Source organism: Salmo salar, chromosome 11 (assembly GCF_965601325.2).
Source record: "Salmo salar chromosome 11, fSalSal1, whole genome shotgun sequence".
NCBI classification, from domain to species: domain Eukaryota; kingdom Metazoa; phylum Chordata; class Actinopteri; order Salmoniformes; family Salmonidae; genus Salmo; species Salmo salar.
This window is the reverse complement of record NC_138301.1, coordinates 59784042-59803149: the sequence shown is the minus strand read 5'-3', so window position 1 is coordinate 59803149 and position 19108 is coordinate 59784042. Positions and strand designations below refer to the sequence as shown.

General features: G+C 43.6%; 1 protein-coding gene across 1 annotated transcript; it reads right to left on the bottom strand.

Annotated features, from left to right (window-relative positions):
* Positions 1–1556: 1556 nt before the first annotated feature.
* On the bottom strand, positions 1557–18404 carry LOC106595437 (V-type proton ATPase subunit d 1). The gene is made up of 8 exons (XM_045689756.2): positions 18116–18404; positions 10981–11152; positions 9759–9937; positions 9310–9389; positions 9047–9124; positions 6915–7091; positions 3879–3956; positions 1557–3243 (listed from the first exon to the last, which is right to left on the bottom strand). The coding sequence occupies exons 1-8, from the start codon at positions 18243–18245 to the stop codon at positions 3082–3084; spliced, it is 1056 nt and encodes a 351-aa protein (XP_045545712.1). The 5' UTR covers positions 18246–18404; the 3' UTR covers positions 1557–3081.
* Positions 18405–19108: the final 704 nt, after the last annotated feature.

Here is a 19108-nt window from a genome sequence, read left to right as displayed (position 1 = left end):
CAAGTCTGTTCTAGCCTTATGATTGTACCAGTCTGTTCTAGTCTTCTATAATAGTCTTATGATGGTACCAGTCTGCTCTAGTCTTCTATAATAGTCTTATGATGGTACCAGTCTGTTCTAGTCTTCTATAATAGCCTTATGATGGTACCAGTCTGTTCTAGTCTTCTATAATAGCCTTATGATGGTACCAGTCTGTTCTAGTCTTCTATAGTAGCCTTATGATGGTACCAGTCTGTTCTAGTCTTCTATAATAGCCTTATGATGGTACCAGTCTGTTCTAGTCCTATGATGGTACCAGTCTGTTCTAGTCTTCTATAATAGTCTTATGATGGTACCAGTCTGTTCTAGTCTTCTATAATAGCCTTATGATGGTACCAGTCTGTTCTAGCCTTATGATGGTATCAGTCTGTTCTAGTCTTCTATAATAGTCTTATGATGGTACCAGTCTGTTCTAGTCTTCTATAATAGTCTTATGATGGTACCAGTCTGTTCTAGTCTTCTATAATAGCCTTATGATGGTACCAGTCTGTTCTAGCCTTATGATGGTATCAGTCTGTTCTAGTCTTCTATAATAGCCTTATGATGCTACCAGTCTGTTCTAGCCTTATGATGGTACCAGTCTGTTATAGTCTTCTATAATAGCCTTATGATGGTACCAGTCTGTTCTAGCCTTATGATGCAGCAGTCTGTTCTAGTCTTCTATAATAGTCTTATGATGGTACCAGTCTGTTCTAGTGTTCTATAATAGTCTTATGATGGTACCAGTCTGTTCTAGTGTTCTATAATAGTCTTATGATGGTACCAGTCTGTTCTAGTCTTCTATAATAGTCTTATGATGGTACCAGTCTGTTCTAGTCTTCTATAATAGTCTTATGATGGTACCAGTCTGTTCTAGTCTTCTATAATAGTCTTATGATGGTACCAGTCTGTTCTAGTCTTATGATGGTACCAGTCTGTTCTAGTCTTCTATAGTAGTCTTCATTGAGTGTCATCACAATATCTTCACCATGATACTACTGCTGGACCTCTGAAACATACAATAGGCAGAATCTCTTTGATTCCTCATGTCCTCTCACCTTCTTCTCGAAACCCACTGGATGGAAAGGCGAGGAGAGAAGCCAGGGGTCAAGGAAAAGCAACGGACAGCGTTCCATAAGAAAACTCAATACCGGCATCCGTCTAGAGCCCATCGCCGCTGTAGTAGGGAAAATAACATCTGAACAGCCATAGTCAAACATCACAATGTATTTTCATTGAAGCAGGGTCTGTATTGTGACACACTACTACAAATACAGTATCTCATGTGTGTAGGCTTTTAGGAAAATAAACCAGTTTACTAAAGATGACCTAAAGCCCAGGTTGTCTTTACTAGTACACGGTAGTAAATATCTAGTTCATTAAGATGACCTAAAGCCCAGGTTGTCTTTACTAGTACACGGTAGTGAATAACTAGTTGATTAAAGATGTCCTAAAGCCCAGGTTTTCTTTACTAGTACACGGTAGTGAATAACTAGTTGATTTGAACAGGCTTCGCTTTCTTTTTGCACTGAAACCAATTTGTTTCCATGTAGTATTTATTACATTTTACAACACATTTCACAAATAAGACACAGAACTCATTTTAACAGGACCATGACAGCGAGACATGGATTTTTACATCATGCCAAAAAGAAATACAAATCATTAAAGTCATTTTGAAATATATATATATCCTTGTAGTTTAAACATCACATTCGCTTCTCTTTTTTTCATATATAAGCACATAACATCTATTTCAACCCAGGATGTAATTTGTAATAATACCTGGACTGTTCAGGTCCAGTCATCTCATTTACAATAGGACAGAATTCCTACACACGTATTATTTATAAAGAAAAGGACATAATCCACACACACACACATATCCTTTTCAGAGAACAGAAAATATAAATCAGGAGGGTGAAAATTATTCAGTAAACTCTGCTTCTCCATCTATGGATATTGTACATCACAGTATCTGGAGCTGTCCCAGATGGAACCATATACAGTTCACTACTGTGGACCAAAACCATATAGGCCCCTGGTGAAACTAAGTGTATTACTTAGTGGATAGGGGTCCATGGTCAAACTAAGTGCACTAATTAGTGAATAGGGTTCCATGGTCAAACTAAGTGTACTAGGTGAATAGGGTTCAATTAGAGACGCACACACACTTAAACTGCTGAATGTAAAGAGTCGCTTCACTTCTATAGCGACTACAAAAACAAAACACACTCAACCAATCAAGACAGTATAGTACATTGCCAGAACAAGCAACCAGCTAGGGAAAAAAATACCTTTCAACGGGGTGACAGATTCACACTGGACTCAATATCTGATCCACTCCAACTAAAGTCAAAAGGATGAGATCCTAAAGCTGAGAGATGGAATGGGTTTCTGTCTGAAGTGAACCTGCTGTTGACACGTTCACTTCCTGGGCACAATAGACAGTGCCGATGATTGGTCAAAAGCAGCAAGTAGCCATCCCATCATTCCTTAGTGGAGTTGGCTGGCTGGCTGGGGGAATGTCTCAGAGGAGGAACCAGTGTGCTCTTCTGAAGAAGTCACTTTGACCCATGTGTGTTATAGAAGGAGCAGTATCTTTCAGAAATAAAATCAAAACCTTGTTAAATTAGGTCACTGGTTGAACGCCAGCGGTAGAGGACAGCTGGTATTTAGCATCTGTCCATGAAGAGACAAAAACAAAATGGGAGTTGGAGCACATTTACCAGTCCTAATGTAGAAGGACTAGACATGGCATCACTCAGCTATAGAAAGAAGAGTTGTCAATCTCAGATTAGAAGATACATGTGTTTGTTATTAGGACCAGCGACTGTATAGTAACTGTGGATCGGAGAGAAGCTGTGGAAGGATGGATACGTGGGATTAGAAGAGAGAGATGAGTGTGTTCAGATCAGAATGTAGGGAGGTACTGGTGTGTGTGTGTGTCTGTATCAGAATGTAGGGAGGTACTGGTGTGTGTGTGTGTGTGTGTGTGTGTGTGTGTGTGTGTGTGTGGTGTGTGTGTGTGTGTGTGTGTGTGTGTGTGTGTGTGTGTTCAGATCAGAAGATGGGGATGTAGTTGTCTATCTTGGCGCGGTGCCTCTGTGCGATACACTCAGCGATCCACACGATGTTCCTACACTCCTGCTCCTTCAGCTTGACGTAGGCATAGAACACACTGAAGTGGAACTGGTTCAGAAACGCCAGCTTGTTCAGCTTCACCTGCAGGACACAGCACATCAGGGTGGTGGGTTAATCGAGGACACCGGGGGTTAACGAGGACACTGGGGGGGGTTCAACACCACGTGGTGTAATATGTGAAACAACTAGTGATCCCTGAAGACTGGGTTTAACACCACGTGGTGTAACACGTAAAACAACTAGTGATCCCTGAAGACTGGGTTCAACACCACGTGGTGTAACATGTGAAACAACTAGTGATCCCTGAAGACTGGGTTCAACACCACGTGGTGTAACATGTGAAACAACTAGTGATCCCTGAAGACTGGGTTCAACACCACGTGGTGTAACATGTGAAACAACTAGTGATCCCTGAAGACTGGGTTCAACACCACGTGGTGTAACATGTGAAACAACTAGTGATCCCTGAAGACTGGGTTGAGAAACACTGGACTATAGTTCAGCCTAAAAACCAATGCAATATGAACAAAGCCAACAACCCCCCCCCCCCCCCCCCCTAAAAACTAGTCTACACCTTCAAAAGCCGGATTTATACCATATGGTCATACCTTACACCCCCCCCCCACCCACCCCCCACCTAGGCCTTGGGGGTTCTGTTAATACTATGATGAGAGGGGAGTGTGTGTGTGTGGATATGTAGGAGTCGCACTGCTCACCTCATGCTCAAAGAACCTGTCCTCCAGTGTCTTGTCCCCTGGGTTGCTGCCTGCTCCCTCAAACAGGAGCTTGTATTCCTGAGAGAAGAGGAGAGAGAGAGAGCGGGAGAGGAGTTAGCTAGTCTGAGCTGGGTCACCATATGTTTTGGACCATCAAATAGGATGATGTAGGAGGGTAGATGTATTGCTGGGGGATTGAGAGCATATTCATTGGTCCTCTGCTTCAGATCAACTGGTTCTACAAACTGATACCATGTCCTTATAGCAGGTGTACCTCTCTAAATACAGAACACAGTCACAGAATAGAACGAGACTTGGTGAAGGTGCTCAGTATCACACCTGGTTCTACAAACTGATACCATGTCCTTACAGCAGGTGTATTTCTCTAAGTGACTCTTCATCTAAGGGATATTACTATAGCAGACTGACTGTAAAGCTGTAAAGTGACTGTTCATCTAAGGGATATTACTATAGCAGATGGACTGTAAAGCTGTAAAGTGACTACTCATCTAAGGGATATTACTATAGCAGATGGACTGTAAAGCTGTAAAGTGACTGTTCATCTAAGGGATATTACTATAGCAGATGGACTGTAAAGCTGTCTACTTGTTCTCACATTGTTAGACTGTACTTCACCGTATGGGATAGACCTATATGTTTGTCATTGATGTTCAGGTCACAGAATAGAAAAAGACTTGGTCCAGCTGGTGGAGATGCTGAGTGTAACTGGTCAGGTTAGACTCCGTATCCAAGCCGGGCCTGCCCGGTCAGGTTAGACTCCGTATCCAAGCCTGGCCTGCCCGGTCAGGTTAGACTCCGTATCCAAGCCTGGCCTGCCCGATCAGGTTAGACTCCGTATCCAAGCCTGGCCTGCCCGGTCAGGTTAGACTCCGTATCCAAGCCTGGCCTGCCCGGTCAGGTTAGACTCCGTATCCAAGCCTGGCCTGCCCGGTCAGGTTAGACTCCGTATCCAAGCCTGGCCTGCCCGGTCAGGTTAGAGTCTTTAGGCCAAGCACTGGTGTAAAGCCCTGTGGTGTAATACCGGGTGGCGTAAAGCCCTGTGGCGTAAAGCCCTGTGGCGTAATGCCGGGTGGCGTAATGCCGGGTGGCGTAATGCCGGGTGGCGTAAAGCCCTGTGGCGTAATGCCGGGTGGCGTAAAGCCCTGTGGCGTAAAGCCGGGTGGCGTAAAGCCCTGTGGCGTAAAGCCCTGTGGCGTAATGCCGGGTGGCGTAAAGCCCTGTGGCGTAATGCCGGGTGGCGTAAAGCCCTGTGGCGTAATGCCGGGTGGCGTAAAGCCCTGTGGCGTAATGCCGGGTGGCGTAAAGCCCTGTGGTGTAATGCCGGGTGGCGTAAAGCCCTGTGGTGTAATGCCGGGTGGCGTAAAGCCCTGTGGTGTAATGCCGGGTGGCATAATAGTGACATTAGTATCCAGTAGACAGACAGACTCCCAGGTTGGCTAGGCTAGCCAGTGGAAAGCTTTGACTTGCTGTGGAAGCCCTTTATGATGCAGAATACCTGACAATATGTCAACTTTTCTTTTGTCTGATATTAAGGACCAGTAACTGACAGGGTAGTAGCCAGCAGGCTAGGCTAGTAGTAGCAAGGACCAGTAACTGACAGGGTTGTAGCCAGTAGGCTAGGCTAGCAGTAGCAGTAGTAAGGACCAGTAACTTACAGGGTAGTAGCCAGTAGGCTAGGCTAGTAGTAGCAGTAGTAAGGACCAGTAACTGACAGGGTAATAGCCAGTAGGCTAGTAGTAGCAGTAGTAAGGACCAGTAACTTACAGGGTAGTAGGCTAGTAGTAACAGTAGTAAGGACCAGTAACTAGCCCCCCGACACAGTGGTTTGTGTGTCGGGGGGCTAGGGTCAGTCTGTTATATCTGGAGTATTTCTCCTGTCTTATCTGGTGTCCTGTGTGAATTTAAGTATGCTCTAATTCTCTCTTTCTTTCTAAAAGGAGGACCTGAGCCCTAGGACCATGCCTCAGGACTACCTGACATGATGACTCCTTGCTGTCCCCAGTCCACCTGGCCGTGCTGCTGCTCCAGTTTCAACTGTTCTGCCTGCGGCTATAGAACCCTGACCTGTTCACTGGACGTGCTACCTGTCCCAGACCTGCTGTTTTCCACTCTCTAGAAACAGCAGGAGCGGTAGAGATACTCTCAATGATCGGCTATGAAAAGCCAACTGACATTTACTCTTGAGGTGCTGACTTGTTGCACCCTCGACAACTGTGATTATTATTTGACCATGCTGGTCATTTATGAACATTTGAACATCTTGGCCATGTTCTGTTATAATCTCCACCCGGCACAGCCAGAAGAGGACTGGCCACCCCTGATAGCCTGGTTCCTCTCTAGGTTTCTTCCTAGGTTTTGGCCTTTCTAGGGAGTTTTTCCTAGCCACCGCTTCTACACCTGCATTGCTTGCTGTTGGGGTTTTAGGCTGGGTTTCTGTACAGCACTTTGAGATATCAGCTTATGTAAGAAGGGCTATATAAATACATTTTATTTGATTTGGGTAGTAGGCTAGGCTAGTAGTAAGGACCAGTAACTGACAGGGTAGTAGGCTAGGCTAGTAGTAGCAAGGACCAGTAACTGACAGGGTAGTAGTCAGTAGTAGCAGTAGTAAGGACCAGTAACTGACAGGGTAGTAGGCTAGGCTAGTAGTAGCAGTAGTAAGGACCAGTAACTGACAGGGTAGTAGGCTAGGCTAGTAGTAGCAGTAGTAAGGACCAGTAACTGACAGGGTAGTAGGCTAGGCTAGTAGTAGCAGTAGTAAGGACCAGTAACTGACAGGGTAGTAGGCTAGGCTAGTAGTAGCAGTAGTAAGGACCAGTAACTGACAGGGTAGTAGCCAGTAGGCTAGGCTAGTAGTAGCAGTAGTAAGGACCAGTAACTGACAGGGTAGTAGCCAGTAGGCTAGGCTAGTAGTAGCAGTAGTAAGGACCAGTAACTTACAGGGTAGTAGAGTAGGCTAGGCTAGTAGTAAGGACCAGTAACTTACAGGGTAGTACTAATCGTAGTATAACTTACAGGGTAGTAGTCGGCCACAGCTTTGACCTGTTCGTAGTCGTCAGCGCGGGCAAGCTGAGCCAGCCCCTCAGGGTACAGCTTGCCACAGTGGGGGAACAGCTTGGCACGGTCCTCCTTAGACAGTTCCGTACCAAATGAGTTGATGGTGATGATGAAGGCCCTCCTGTCCGCCTCAAACTGGACACACACACAGGGAGGGGAAATAGGAAACTGATTGATTGACAGAGATTAATATACTAGAATACACTTCAAGGTGTGGGTAAATTTTTTTCTTTAAAATTGGATGGTCCAGTATAAATGACTCAAGAGAACAACTACAGTGCATTTGGAAAGTATTCAGACCCTTTGACGTTTTCCACATTTTGTTACGTTACAGCCTTATTCTAACATGGATTAAATAGTTTTCTTTTCTCATCACTACACACACACACACACACACACACACACACGACGATAAAGCAAAAACAAGTTGACATTTTGCAAATATATATATTTTTTAAATTAAAAACTCTATACTTTGTTGAAGCACCTTTGGCAGCGATTACAGCCTCCAGTCTTCTTGGGAATGACAATAGAAGCTTGGCACATCTGTATTTGGGGAGTTTTTATTTTTATTTAACTAGGCAAGTCAGTAAAGGACAAATTCTTATTTATAGTGACGGCCTAACACCGGCCAAACCCGGACGACGCTGTGCCAATTGTGCGCCACCCTATGGGACTCCCAATCACGGCCGGTTGTGATACAGCCTGGAATCAAACCAGAGTGTCTGTAGTGACGCCTCAAGCACTGAGATGCAGTGCCTTAGACTGCTGCGTCACTCGGGAGCCTAGAGTTTCTCCCATTCTTCTCTGCAGATCCTCTCAAGCTGGATGGGGAGCGTTGTGGCACAGCTATTTTCAGGTCTCTCCAGAGATGTTCGATCCGGTTCAAGTCCGGGCTCTGGCTGGGACACTCAAGGACATTCAGAGACTCGTCCCGAAGCCACTCCTGCGTTGTCCTGGCTGTGTGCTTAGGGTCTTTGTCCTGTTGGAAGGTGAACCTTCACTCCAGTCTGAGGTCCTGAGCACTCTGGTGCGGGTTTTCATCAAGGATCTCTCTGTACTTTGCTCCGATCATCTTCCCTCGATCCCGACTAGTCTCCCAGTCCCTGCCGCTGAAAAACATCCCCACAGCATGACGCTGCCACCACCACGTTTCACCGTAGGGATGGTGCCAGGTTTCCTCCAGACGTGACGCTTGGCATTCAGGCCAAATAGTTCAATCTTGGTTTCATCAGACCAAAGCATCTTGTTTCTCATGGTCTGAGAGTCTTCAGGTCCCTTTTGGCAAACTCCAAGCGGGCTGTCATGTGCCTTTTACTGAGGAATGGCTCCCGTCTGGCCACTCTACCATAAAGGCTTGATTTGTGGAGTGCTGCAGAGATGGGAGAACCTTCCAGAAGGACAACCATCTCCACAGAGGAAGTCTGGAGCTCTGTCACAGTGACCATCGGGTTCTTGGTCACCTCCGTGACCAAGGCCCTTCTCCCCCAATTGCTCAGTTTGGCCGGGTGGCCAGCTCTAGGAAGAGTCTTGGTGGTTCCAAACTTCTTTCATTTAAGAATGATTGAGTCCACTGTGTTCTTGGGGACCTTCAACGCTGCAGAAATGTTTTGGTATCCTTCCCCAGATCAGTGCCTCGACACAATCCTGTCTTGGAGCTCTACGGACAATTCCTTTGACCTCACGGCTTGGTTTTTGCTCTGACATGCACTGTCCACTGTGGGACCTTATATAAACAGGTGTGTGTGTGTGCCTTTCCAAATCATGTTCAATCAATTGAATTTACCACAGGTGGACTCCAAACAATTTGTAGAAACATCTCAAGGATGATCAACGGAAACTGGATGCACCTGAGCTCAATTTCAGGTCTCATAGAAAAGGGTCTGAATACTTAAGTAAATTTCAAAAAAACAGTTTTTTGCTTGTCATTATGGGGTATTGTGTGTAGATTGATGAGTTTATTTTGTAATCCATTTTAGAATAAGGCTGTAAAGTAACAAAAATGTGGAAAAAGTCAAGGGGTCTGAAAACTTTCCCGAAGGCGCTGTATATATCAAGTTAACTTTCTAATAAGGGACATGCTCACAGACCTCTAGAATAGGACACATGGTGTCACCAGTGGTTCCTCCCAGAGTGGAGCAGAACTTGTAGAAAGCCTCCAGATAAGCCTGGAAATGAAGACACGGATAAAGTCAATGACTATCTATCTTCTGATGCATGATGTTGTTTAACATTGTGAATTAAAAATGTGAATGAAATCCCTTGCTCACCTTATTACAGAGTATTACGGGTGAATGAAATTCCTTGCCCACCTTATACAGAGTATTACGGGTGAATGAAATCCCTTGCCCACCTTATACAGAGTATTACGGATGATCTCGATGTTCATCTCATCCAGATCCTGCTCAGATATGCAGTCTTGGAAGAAAGCAGCTGAAGAAATGATCAGACATTAAAACAGGATTTAGACATTTACACATTTATGAGCAAGTTGAGTTATAGCGCCATCTAGTGTTCGCTACAGGATATAAAAACACTCCAGTCTGTTGTTCAAAGATTCTTCTTCTTCGCATTCTCAAATCCATGAGTTCCATTAGTAAAACCGCCCCGGGACGGGAACATACAATATATAAGTATTCACCCCCCTAGTCAACACGTTAGATTAGATAAGTACTCACCCCCGAGTCAATACGTTAGATTATATAAGTATTCTATATAGGGAATAGGGCCCTGGTCTAAAGTAGTGCACTATATAGGGAATAGGGTGCCATTTGGCATGCAACAGACACAGTCCTGCCTTACCCAGAGGGGTGTCGACCAGGATGGCGTTGTAAAGTTCTGCTGGGGTCTGGGCGATGTTGACAGCCTCCATCTGCTCAAAGCTGCCCAGCGGGTGGCACTTAGGTACCAGCTCAGAGATGGCCCGCTGGTGCAGGGTGCCTGTGATCAGCAGGATCACATTGTCTATCATGTAGCTGTACCTGTGAAGATGGGAGGAGAGAGTGCCTTTCAGTGATGACTGGGTAGTTATTAAGAGCATAGCAAATATTACATTTATTTTGCAAGATGGTGAGAGCCAGTACGAGGGTTCTCTCTCAGGCTAGAATGAAAAGGCGGACGACGGTGAGAGCCAGTACGAGGGTTCTCTCTCAGGCTAGAATGAAAAGGCGGATGGTGAGAGCCAGTACGAGGGTGCTCTCTCAGGCTAGAATGAAAAGGCGGCCGGTGAGAGCCAGTACGAGGGTGCTCTCTCAGGCTAGAATGAAAAGGCGGACAGTGAGAGCCAGTACGAGGGTTCTCTCTCAGGCTAGAATGAAAAGGCGGTCGGTGAGAGCCAGTACGAGGGTTCTCTCTCAGGCTAGAATGAAAAGGCGGACGGTGAGAGCCAGTATGAGGGTTCTCTCTCAGGCTAGAATGAAAGGCGGACGGTGTAGAGTTCAAAAAGTCCTGGAACTCAAAATCATGAAGAGGAATTACCCAAGGAGGACGAGATGCAAAAATAATCTAATACATTTAATCCACGCTCAAAAGAATATAACAAAAAGTGAGCGCTAGTAAATAGAAAAATAAACAGAGCATACACTTCAACCTCATGTCTTCATCAATACTGTACTAACACATGAATAACACACCTGCTGGACATAACAGAGCGAACAGGTGCAAGCAGATAGTCAGAGACAGGCAAATAGGGAGTCAATGTATGCATGCATGTATGCATGTATGTATGCATGTATGCATGTATGCATGTATGCATGTATGCATGTATGCATGTAGAAGAGTTTGAAACATGGACCATTCAGATGTCACATAACTGAAAAGAGATGGGAGACAGACAAATACAGTTTAACCAATAGCTGATTGTTCCAGGCAATAATAAGACAAGGTGATATTCTAAGCCTCAATCCCCCAAAAATGCATGGGAAAGATAGGCTCAATTTAATTAGTCAATATGGGCACCCATCTTGCCCCTTCGTTTGGGATAGAGGCTGGCAGACAGACACCAGAGAGCCTGTCAATGACTTACGTGATAAAGTCCATGAAGCTTGCCAGCGGTTCATAGGACTGGTTCCTCATGTGACGGAACTCCACCACCATCTTCTCTTTGAGCTTGTCGTCAATGACGGACACGGTGAGGGGTGATGGCTCGTTGGCCAGGAAACTGCCATAGTCCGTGCTCTGCAGATGGAGCTTCAGGTCTGCGTGGGGGGGGAACAAGACGTCTTCAGATACTAGGTAACAGCGGCTTTCAACAGACACAATAATGACACGCACAGGACAAGTACAAGCTCATGTTAATGCTGCTGTGAGAGGGCATAGAGACCCATGCACAAGGGAAGAGGCTAGCTAGCTATGTGTCCTGAATGCTTCCATTTTACATGATGTGTAAGCTAATTAGAGACCCATGCACAAGGGAAGAGGCTAGCTAGCTGTGTCTAGAATGCTTCCATTTTACATGATGTGTAAGCTAATTAGAGACCCATGCACAAGGGAAGAGGCTAGCTAGCTGTGTCTAGAATGCTTCCATTTTACATGATGTGTAAAAAGCTAATTGAGCAATACTTTGAGCAATAGTTTCAGTTCCTCATAGAAATCCCACTGTTGATCAACCTGATGTGATTTATTTAACCTTTTATGTCGGCAGCCTGGTAATGAAGAAATCATGAATAGCTTAGCTGCTAACGGTTCTTCCAGAAATACTCTACTAGCTTGTTAAACTAGCTAGCTACAGCGGTCAATGCAATGTCCAGGGCCCGGTTTCTTCTTTCCAGAAACCACTGTTACTTAAGTCGCACTTGAAAACGCTTGCTATTTCCAGCGGCAGGTAACCTAGTGGTTAGAGTGTTGGGCCAGTAACCAGCAGGTAACCAAGTGGTTAAAGTGTTGGGCCAGTAACCAGCAGGTAGCCTAGTGGTTAGAGCGTTGGGCCAGTAACCAGCAGGTAGCCTAGTGGTTAGAGCGTTGGGCCAGTAACCAGCAGGTAACCTAGTGGTTAGAGCGTTGGGACAGTTACCAGCAGGTAGCCTAGTGGTTAGAGCGTTGGGACAGTTACCAGCAGGTAGCATAGTGGTTAGAGCGTTGGGACAGTTACCAGCAGGTAGCATAGTGGTTAGAGCGTTGGGCCAGTTACCAGCAGGTAGCATAGTGGTTAGAGCGTTGGGCCAGTTACCAGCAGGTAGCATAGTGGTTAGAGCGTTGGGCCAGTTACCAGCAGGTAGCCTAGTGGTTAGAGCGTTGGGCCAGTTACCAGCAGGTAGCCTAGTGGTTAGAGCGTTGGGCCAGTTACCAGCAGGTAGCCTAGTGGTTAGAGCGTTGGGCCAGTTACCAGCAGGTAGCCTAGTGGTTAGAGCGTTGGGCCAGTAACCAGCAGGTAGCCTAGTGGTTAGAGCGTTGGGCCAGTAACCAGCAGGTAGCCTAGTGGTTAGAGCGTTGGGCCAGTAACTAGCAGGTAGTCTAGTGGTTAGAGCGTTGGGCCAGTAACCAGCAGGCAGCCTAGTGGTTAGAGCGTTGGGCTAGTTACCAGCAGGTAGCCTAGTGGTTAGAGCGTTGGGCCAGTTACCAGCAGGTAGCCTAGTGGTTAGAGCGTTGGGCCAGTTACCAGCAGGTAGCCTAGTGGTTAGAGCGTTGGGCCAGTTACCAGCAGGTAGCCTAGTGGTTAGAGCGTTGGGCCAGTTACCAGCAGGTAGCCTAGTGGTTAGAGCGTTGGGCGAGTAACCTGAAAGGTTGCTAGATCGAATCCCCGAGCTGACAAGGGAAAAATCTGTCGTTCTGCCCCCTGAACAAGGCAGTTAACCCACTGTTCCTAGGCCGTCATTGTAAATATTGTTCTTAAATGACTTGCCTAGTTAAATAAAAGGTTAAAAAAAAGAAAAGAATACAGCTATGTTTTTTTTTCTCTTCCTTTTCTCCCCCAGAAGATCTCACCTAGAGTTAGAATCAAGCCGTTTATCTGTCTCTCTGTGGCCGCTGTCACCTTGGGAACAAAGGTTGCCTACAAATACAAAGTTGCCAATGTCTTTGCAATTGTTACAAACAAGCGAAAAATGTAAAATTAAAAACCGAGATGACTGCAGTAAAAGTAAATCCAAAAGACCTGTTCAAATCATTTTGAAAATCAAATTCATGTCAAATTTGTTTTATTTTGCTAATTATAGTTTACACTGTCATTTTTGCTTCAATATTTCAGGACGTGTTACATGTGCTCAATGATGTGCCACATCTGTGATGTAGTGCATTACTAGCCTATAAAAAGGTAGGCCTAAGCATTAGAACAAGCCGTCTCAATATCTGCAACCGTGACGTCAAGCGCCTGTATTCTACGGAGAGACCTAGGCTATGCTACTAGCCTCACATCATGAATATGCATAGCCTATTAGCCAATATTAGGGTGACAGTTACAGTAAGCACACGCATTACAACGCACGATGCAACAGTACACCAAATCATCAATACTTATAAAAAAATATAAACAAATCAGTTTTATAACTGAAAAATGTGTACACATTTTTGTGTAAAAGTAACAGTGAAATAGGGCTCAGACTCATCCTTGGCTTAAAAACAGAAGTCCAAACTCTCGCAGTACGGTAGCAGCATGGTATGAAACAAAAGACAAAAAACACAGCCCAATCAAAACCATCACTTTCCTTTAGGACCCGCCCACCACTTTCCTTTAGGACCCGCCCACCACTTTCCTTTAGGACCCGCCCACTACTTTCATTTAGGACCCGCCCACTACTTTCCTTTAGACCCACCCACTACTTTCCTTTAGACCCACCCACTACTTTCCTTTAGACCCACCCACTACTTTCCTTTAGACCCACCCACTACTTTCCTTTAGACCCACCCACTACTTTCCTTTAGACCCACCCACTACTTTCCTTTAGACCCACCCACTACTTTCCTTTAGACCCACCCACTACTTTCCTTTAGACCCACCCACTACTTTCCTTTAGACCCACCCACTACTTTCCTTTAAACACACCCACTCTCCCAAACTCCTGTCACCATATTAGGATGTAGCTAACCCACTTCTCTGGGAAAGCTGTTCTGACTGTGGCTGTTTTATCTTGTCCAAATCAAAAGGTTTTGTTATTAAAAAGATAATTCGATTTAGATGGTACAATGATTCCCTACACTATTCAGTGTTTGTTTTCTCACATAATTGAGCAAACATTGTAACATTTTAGCAACCAGGAAATTAAGGGATGTCCATTAGATAACACAGCCACAAAGTCAGAAGCGCTTTCCCAGTTTGACAACAGATGCCGCAATGGAGGGAGAAATCAATAGGCGATTATCACAACCAATCTCAACACTGGTGGGTTAGTAAAACCAGAGAGGAAGCGAGAGGCTCAACTCTGTGGACAATCTCTACCTCCAGCAGTTGGCGCTTTTTCATTAAACTCCATCTAAATGGGAATCGATTCTCAATTGCGGTACGGTTCTAGAGACATAAAGCCCTCTACTTTCATATCACACCAAAGATTATGGATATACTGACAAGATACATGTCTCTCCGCCCTAACAATGGGAGTTGTTGTCCACAAAGCGGCACAGCGGGATGTGTAGCTCCCCGCCTATCCTTTCTTTGGATTGGTGGATACATCTCATTATTGTAATCTTTCCTTGAATATTCGATGAGCGTTGTTGACGGCAACCGCCTGTATTCAACGCAGAGAGAGGCTATGCTACTAGCCTCATGCCATGAATACGCATAGCCATCTTGAGACAACTCCAATATAAAGTGTTTTTTTCTCAAAGTTGCCAAGATGTCCTACTTATATCAGTACACTCATAACTTACGCATTACAAAACGTATTTTCCATTAAATAAACCTCACGTAGCAAATAAGCCACCAATTTCTTTGATGACCAAATTCGACACTCAGACCTCAAACTCCTTGCTTGGTGGGCGAAACAACGGAAAAAAACGCCACCTGCTGGAAGGAGACAGATTTTCCACTGAGTTGGGCCTCTCTTCCTCTCTGGTAATACTGTGAAACTATCATTCCACTATTAGCAGCAGATATATTATGGGCATTTTCTGAAATTACAACACAAAAACTCTACAAAATCCTATTTGTAGCACCTTTAAACACAAATTGCTTGCAGAACGGTTTTTGAAACATAAGGAACTTATCTTTCATATCAGCAAGAAATAATAATAAAATAAAAAAGTTCAATTACAACACACCTTTATAGGGTTAGGGTTCCCACACAACCATATTCCCATGTTATAGCGATTGTTTGCAGGAGGAAGACAGAGTCAACTTCCTGCGCTAACTAGTTATCTGCGTCTCCGAACACCTGTGTGTAAATGGAAGACTGTCACTGGAAAAATCTGTTTATTTTGATGTGATATGAAAGTAGAGGGCTTTATGTTTCCAGAACCAATTCATGTTTAGATGGAGTATTTGGCTCCCCATGGGAGCCCAATATGTTGACAGAAGTCCCCTTTTTGCGTGAGAGATTAACATGGTTATCAAAACGTCATGCCAGGATAAGCCTATACAAAACATATCCCTTATTTTAAGTGTTTCTAAAATCCCCTACAGGGGAAAAAAATGAATGGTGGAAAAACGATTAGAACCATGTCCCTGTTTGGCCGCTTGGTTTTATGGGTATTATGACACTTCCACTGTGGGGCTCTATTCACCTCTAAACAGAACCTGTAAGGTCCTTGGACTAAAGGCTGGTTTACAGTCCCGTTGACATGTCTGTAGACAATTTGTCGTAGCTACATCATGAACATTCTATTGTGGTCTGACATCAACTTGTTGCCGTTATAAAAAAGTAAAACACAAAACAAAAGAATCTGCAAGGCATAACAGCAGCCCGCTGCTCCAAATAACATAGTCTTCTATTTTAACACCAATAAACCATCTTTTTAAAAATAAATTCAGTAAATATCAACCTAGCAAGCCAGGCAACTAAAAGCAATTTTATAAAGAATGCTTTGGTCGTTGCTAGCTAGCCAGTTCAAATAATGATCAGAGTATTCAGGGTGTATCACATCTGGCCGTGATTGGGAGTCCCATAGGGCGGCGCACAATTGGCACAGCCTTGTCCGTTTGGCCGGGGTAGGCCGTCATTGTAAATAAGAATTTGTTGTTAACTGACTTGCCTAGTTAAATACACACACACACACACACACACACACACACACACACACACACACACACACACACACACACACACACACACACACACACACACACACACACACACACACACACACACACACACACACACACACACACACACACACACACACCACACACACACTAACTTTCATAAACAAGTACTTCTAACTTGGAACCTAGTACAAACACAATTTTTCCCCACATAGGTATATAATCTAGAATAATAAAGATATAAACTACAAAAACAAGTCTTTACTTTTGCAGAACTGGTTTGACAACATTATCTAGGTTAAACAATTATTGAATAATGATAGACAACTATATGATTATCCAGAATTTATGAGAACACACAATGTTACATTCACTCCTGAGGAGTATCACATTGTTGTTAGAGCTGTCCCTAAAGGTGCTATTCTTCGTTTAGGAGAATATAACAATACTCCAAGTGCAACTGTTGAGGATTTTGTAGCCTCAATACAACTAGAAGGAATTGACATTTTTAAACTGTACATGTAATAACATGTATATAAGGAAACTGTCAATATGTTACTATTCCCTCTGCTAAGATGTACTGGAATACAAGCCCTATGACAAGTAAACTGGAACAAAGTTTCGTTGTTATCTGGTAAATATTGTATATCTAATAAGGTGAAAGAGGTATCATACAAACTCATTCATAGAACCTACCCTGTAAAGACATTTATTATACACAGATTTAAAAATATCTATTGATAACAAATGTGTATTTTGTGGTTGTGACCCAGAAACTCATGATCATTTATTTTGGGACTGTTCTTATATCAGAAGATGTCGGAGCGAGTCGGAAGATGTCGGAGCGAGTCGGAAGATGTTGGAGTGAGTGAGAAGATGTTGGAGTGAGTCAGAAGATGTTGGAGTGAGTTAGAAGATTTTATTTGAAAAGAAACTACTATTAATGTTAATCCGAGAGACTCTGATATGACGTTTTATTTTGATCCAATTGATTTGGACCCTGATTTATCTTTCATGGAAGATTCTTTATCAACAAAATGAAGTGGGCAGAGAACAAACCCCTCTTCACATTATTTAAGATAGAATTTAAATATTATTTAGAAATGATCAGTAAAGGTAAAAACAAAAAGCAATACACACCATAAAACTTCTTGACAAATTGAAAATGTATCTTGATATGTAATACCCTGTTAGGTTTATATACTCTTGTTTGTATATTTCAGTTTTTTGCATTTGTTGTGTTCATAATAAATATATTTTATTTTTAAATGCAAAATGAAATAAAAAAATATATATATTTATTTTTTAATAATAACATAACTTCCTGCCAGTGTGACGAAATAAAAGTAGGTCATTCTATCAGAGGAGTTTAACACTCCGATATCAGGTTACAGGAGGATTTGGTCTGGTTGCTATAACGTTGCGACAGTCGCAGAGATAGATAGAGATATATATATATATATATATATACGACAAGGAAACTGACAGTCGCATGTCGTTCTAACAATTATAAACTGTCCTTTAAGAGTAACGTCAACCTCCTTTAGTCCACTATTGGGCTAACTGGAACGCTAGCTTCCCAGCTTCTTAAATGTAGCTAGGTAAATTAACCTTAGCTAACTAATTCAAGGAATAATATCGGGTTGAGAGACACAATTTCATCTCGAAATCTAGCTACCAGCCCATTTTACTCGAATTACCTACATACATATACATACACAACTGAGAATTCATCAGCTACTATTCATGACAAAGTAACGTTAGCTAGCTAAATAGCTAATACAAGGACCCATCACGAGATACTAGTAACCTACTGTTATAGCTGACTAGTTGTCATTAACGTTAGCCTGCAAACAGTTAGTATAGGTACAGTAGTAGCATGGCGACTGGCCATGTCGTCGGAAACGCCACATTTTTTTTCAATCCAGTAGCGTTTTGAAACGTTAGCAATACCATTTGAAAAGCCACTCTGTACATTTGACAACATAGTTAGCCGATAGCTAGCTCGCTAACGTTAGCTCCGACTCACCTTCCAGGGTTTCACACTGGACCAGATTTAGATAGTCTCCCTGTGAAAGAATTCCAGCCTTAAAACCCCTGACCAACCCTTCCAAGTAACCATTATCCACATTAAAATACAGCTCCGAGAATATAGGCATATTGAGGCCTCAAAATATATCCGTATATTGATGAAATACAACCGTTTTAGGGAAGAAAAATAATTCTGTACAGGGGCTGAGCGCAGATTACCCGGCTGTAAAAAGACACGTGATCACTCGCCACCAAAATCATGTGAATCAACATCTGCTTTCGATGACGTTGAACGCAAGACCAAATGCCGCGTTCAAATCAACTGGAAACTCGGAAATATCCGATTTCAGCGCGTTCAAGATTACTGGGAACTCGGAAAGAAACGAGCTCCAACTGGGGAAAATCGTTTTGAAGTACCTGAAGTACCTAAAATGATTTGACCTATTTTTTTTTCTTCTAGGTCCTAGTTGTCTTGAAGCGCCAGGAGGAGGAGCTGTGGAGAGGGCTTGACAACATGCTCGGGTAGGGAAATGGCAGCAAGTAGTGTGGACGAAATAGAGAAAAAGTTGGAGAAGCAATAGCTGTGCTGGAATGCAAACAATATGGGTGTCAGTTCTGATGATATGGAGGGGAGGATGAGGGTCAAGGACTTGAATGGTCGGTAGTGGAAAAACACAGGAAGAAGAGAGGTCATGATACTGAAAGACACAGGAAGAATAGAGATCATTATACAGAAAGACACAGGAAGAAGAGAGATCATGATACAGAAAGACACAGGAAGAAGAGAGATCATTATACTGAAAGACACAGGAAGAAGAGAGATCATGATACTGAAAGACACAGGAAGAAAAGAGATCATTATACAGAAAGACACAGGAAGAAGAGAGATCATGATACTGAAAGCAGTGGAGCATCTAGTAAAGAAAACATAAAGAGGTAGGAAGCAAGAGGTACATTTAAGTCATTTAGCAGACGCTCTTATCCAGAGCGA

Coding starts and splice junctions, on each gene's coding strand:
- LOC106595437 (XM_045689756.2), bottom strand. CDS start 18,245: ATGCCTATATTCTCGGAGCTGTATTTTAATGTGGATAATGGTTACTTG. Junction 9,938..10,980: donor AGCTTCATGGACTTTATCAC/GTAAGTCATTGA, acceptor CCATCTTCACAG/GTACAGCTACATGATAGACA. Junction 3,957..6,914: donor CTGTGGCCGACTACTACCCT/GTAAGTTATACT, acceptor CTCTTCTCTCAG/GAATACAAGCTCCTGTTTGA.